This window comes from Impatiens glandulifera, chromosome 5, assembly GCF_907164915.1.
Source record: "Impatiens glandulifera chromosome 5, dImpGla2.1, whole genome shotgun sequence".
Taxonomy (NCBI): Eukaryota; Viridiplantae; Streptophyta; class Magnoliopsida; order Ericales; family Balsaminaceae; genus Impatiens; species Impatiens glandulifera.
Window position 1 is genome coordinate 43630326 of NC_061866.1, and position 4699 is coordinate 43635024.

The following is a 4699-nucleotide window of genomic DNA, read 5'->3' on the forward strand; positions in this document are numbered from 1 at the left end:
AAGAATCGAGAATGTAAACAAATTAACAAGGCATAAATATTAGAAAACCCTTAAGTACATATATTGATTGTCAGCAAAGTTGTCGTAGTCTACAACCACCAAAACGTGGGTGGCTAAAATATTTCCATCAAAATCCTACATTATTGTCCCTCACAAATTAATATCCACTAATTAAATTTAATAATAATAAATTAAGTTAAACAATACATATATCAAAATTAACTATATAGATGTTAATTTAAGTACAAATGAAAAGTTCATTTTTCAGTGTTAATTAATATTAAATATAATTGTTAGAATTATATATTGAAATATCAAGAAAAGAGCAAGGAAAAAAATATATATATAGACTACACAATTATTATTAGGTCTTTTCACCCACAAAGAAAAAGCTCTAAAAAAAAAAAGTTTCGTCAAATGTTTTTAAGTTTCAAACGGTGTCTTGCTTATCTCTTCATCAATTAAATTTGAGGTATTATGCTTAATTCGGTATGACATTCTATATACTTATTCTATATACTTAGTCCATTCAGATTTTGTAATCGGAATAATACTATTAATCTTTGGTGGATTGTCTCTTATCCATTCACTTGTATTCGTCTAATTCTTTACAGTAGATGAGAGATGAAGTCGGATATTAATTTTTTTTTTATTTTTCTAATAAAGAGTTCTTAAAATTCATATCTCGTCTGAAGATCCTTTTACATGTATCCTCTAATGTTTTCGATAGAACTTTTGTAATTTTAATCATATTTGTAGATGATCAATTACAGAACATTTTTCGGCATTATTTACTAATCCTCTAGTAAAGATAAATTTCATTTTCGTTCAGAATTTTGGTTAGAGATTATTTCGACAATAACGTTTAATATTAGTTTGCGCGGTTTGCTCTCCTTCATTACTCACTGTTATTGAATTCAAATTTATTCGTTTTTAGAGTCACCATAAAAAAATCGTGATTGATGCATATATTTTTAAAAAATTTTAATCATTGCAATTTTGTATTATTGAATGTGTAGAACTTTTATTATTTGTAAATTAATATTTATATGTAATTCTTTATTTGATTTAATCAAAATTAATTGCTTTAAAAAAAAACATTTTTCAACCAAAAATAACCATAACAAGATGTAATTCTTTAAACCTATCGAATTGTGCCGAAAAGAATGGTTATTTTAATACACAAACAGAGCCTTATCTCCAAAATAACATACTATTGTTTTTTCTATAATAATGTTCATCCTAAGAAAATAATCAATTCTATGAACCCTAAATGAAATATTAGTTTAGGTAAATAATTTCATACATAAATAAACAAATTATTATCTTTCTTTTAAAAATAAATAAATATAAATATTAAAATTACCTTACCATTAATCATATCTATATCTCAAATCATCAAAATAGAGCTCTTTATGGATATTGTATTGAATTTACTATAAACAAATTATTTTTTTTTCCTACACAATTTAATAAAATAAAAAATGATAAAAGAATTATATATTTTGAAATGATTATTATAGTGTATGTGGCAGGCTAGCTACTTTAATTTATTTCTACACTTATTCAAGTGGAAAAGAGAATTAAAGCTTTCTCTCTTGCTTTTTCCAGCTACAAATATGGACTCCATTTCCCCATCTTAACACACATTCCATAACCTCACAAAAAATCTCTCCTCTCTCTCTCTCTCTTCTCTCTCTCTATAATCAAACCATGTCTACAGTTATGCAAACTCATCTAGAAACCCAATTCAAAGAAACAAGAACCCTAACTCTCAAACTATCACCACCACCACCACCTTCTGAAAAAACCCAAAAAAACTGCTGGAATTTTCTAGAAACTACACCATCTCCCAAATTCACCCCTTACATCCATCCTAGTACCAACAAAAAGTCTCAATCTTTCTTAATAAGCTTAGAACTATGCACCGAAAACCTCGGAAGTGAATCCGGTTCCGACATGTCCGATGACATATTCGACATTCTCTCCATGTCTTCGACTCATGTTTTTCATGATCAGCCTGCTCCAAAACCAACTACTAGGGGGTTGAATTTGAGGAAGAAGGTTGTTGATACCAGAAGCATCCCACCTCCATTGACGACCATTAGAGGTATTAACCCTATTAAAGTTCGGTCTAAACGTGAAGGAGGTAGGTTGGTTATTGATGCCGTCGAGGAGAGGGCGGTTTGTAATTATTTCCGGTCGGATAGAAGCCATGGTCGTCTCCGACTTAGTTTCTGGGATAATTCTGTTACTACTACTGATGAAGATGAATTCGAAGATCAAGAAATTGATGAGGTTGAAGAGGATGTCGCCACGGCGGCATCGACGCCGGAGGAGGACATAATTGGAAATAAGAAATTTCAAAGGTCAAGTAGATGCATGGAAGGTAACAATAACAAGAAAGGATTGTGTAATTGGGAACCACTATGGGTTGCTACTTGAGGACAATCTTAATGTCTATTTTCAAATAAATATTCTTTCTTGTAAATTTACCTTCTTACCCTTTTATTTTTTCACTTTTTTTTTTTGTTTCTACCTCTCATTGACAGTTAAAATCGTTACTATAGAGAGGAGATTTCTTAGGGGATGTTTGAGTTTTTTTTTTTTTTTTTTTTGATTAGGATCTAATTTATGGGTATAAGCAAACCCATGTAAAATGGCATTAATCTTTATATGAAATGTACTTTAATTAAATGTTATATAAATATGAGTATTAATTAGCTGGAATTATAATTATTTATTATGGGCCAAGAGTAATTAATAAATAAGGTAGACAGCCTATAGATTTGAGAAAAGAATTAAGTCAAATAATGTGGTCAGCAGTCGGCAAATGAAAATAGAAAAAGATATATAAGTTGTCAAACACACATGATTTTGACTAATTTTTTCCAACAACCCAAAACATTTTGCCGTCAAATGTAAACAAACAAAAGATTTCATAATCTTATTTATGAAATTAAATGTCTTTTATTCGATTATCTAAAATATTCTAATTTTAATAGGGATTAGTGAGGAATGGTATTAATATTTTTGAAGAATAAACTTCAATATGTATATACCTATTTTATTCCATTTACTACACTGTTTTGTATTGATTTTTTATGTTTTATTTATATTATTTATTAATTGATTTTTTTGATGTATTTTAATTAAATTAAATGAAAATAAATATTTTATAATAAAAAAATGATCTTTAAGGTTCGAATTTAAGTTATTTTTATAGATTGAGGCTCAAACTTTGAAATGTACCCTACATAGCTCAAATTAACACAATCAAACTATCATAAATTTTAATTATTTAAGACTTTAATGAACCCGTCTGTCTTTTTATCTTAACCTAATATTTTTATTTTCTCAACTAATTTACGACATGTAAACAAAATAACAATTATTTCTTTTCCGATTTTCAACTATTCTCACACATCATATATATATATATATATTAAACATTTAAACTGCATTCAATAATTTGAAACACATATATCCGAAAATTACTCAATTACACAAGTGATGTAGTTTCAAATGTCAGTAAGAAAACAAATACAAAATTTATATTTATTCAAATATTTTTAAATATTTTATTAGATTATATATTTTTTAATTATACAAACCTGATTTAACAAATTAGAATATATAAATTAAAAAAAAAATCAATTCAAAAATAATACGTCCAAAACGTATATAAATATTATTCATTTATAAACATGACAAATTAATTAGAAAAAATAATAATATATTATAATAAGAAATATATTTTTGCCCATTTGGACCAAATTTAAAATTTTGATAATTAAAATTACATTTTGAAACAATTTAATGTGGAGTTTCATCTAATAAAAATGATCTAAATTTGACCCACTATTTAGATTTTTCTTATTGTTACTGTTTTGTTTGTTATTATATTTTCTTTTATGGAGCCCACTAGCTATAAATAAAAATAAATTGAAAGAAGAAATAAATACAAGTAAGACCACTACTCGTAGTCCAAGGACGTTAGATTTACCGTGGTGCGTGGCACGCAATGAATTATATAACTAATATCCACAAGTGGCAGATTTTTATGATGACTTTTTTTTAGAAAATTCAAAAATTTATATGACGTAATTAATGGTCTATTTTCCCAAAAGATTAAACCTAAGCTGTAACAAGAAAATATTATATTATATGGTAAGTTAAACTTTCTAAGGTTAAGTAAATTAAATTAATTCATTTAAATATGTTATCAAACTGATTTACTGTGAATATGAAATATATATATTTCAGCGACAAGAGAGGAAACGACAAAATGTGATATTTGAATGAGATGCTAAAGGGTATGCTAGAGGGTGATATTATTTATCATCTATTCTTTAATTGAATGTTATTGAAGTTTAGATTTAATCATTCAATATATTAAGTGTTTATTACACCGTCATTCATTTTTCAAACTTCAGTTTGTCCAACACAATGTCGTCAACGAAAACCTGCAGATTAGGTGACGCAATTGGCGATATTTTTTCTTTCCATTGTCATTTTTAGTTTTCAACTGTATAACATTAAAATTGAAACAATTATTTTGTGTATTACTTAATTATTTGATATGGGTAAATATAATGTATTGGTTTTGATAGGTGTTTTTGTGACAGATATAAAATTTTCATTAAGATATTTCTTGTGGATTTAAGAAGCAAGAAACATATGAAGTGGTTAAAACTTT

The 4699-nt window shown here is 26.8% G+C and overlaps 1 protein-coding gene across 1 annotated transcript; it reads left to right on the plus strand.

Moving 5' to 3' along the window:
* Positions 1-1495: 1495 nt before the first annotated feature.
* LOC124940387 (protein FANTASTIC FOUR 3-like) lies at positions 1496-2491 on the plus strand. The gene has a single exon (XM_047480900.1). It carries the CDS (start codon positions 1714-1716, stop codon positions 2443-2445), a length of 732 nt encoding a protein of 243 aa, XP_047336856.1. The 5' UTR covers positions 1496-1713; the 3' UTR covers positions 2446-2491.
* The last annotated feature ends 2208 nt before the right edge of the window (positions 2492-4699 follow it).

Coding starts and splice junctions, on each gene's coding strand:
- LOC124940387 (XM_047480900.1), top strand. CDS start 1,714: ATGTCTACAGTTATGCAAACTCATCTAGAAACCCAATTCAAAGAAACA.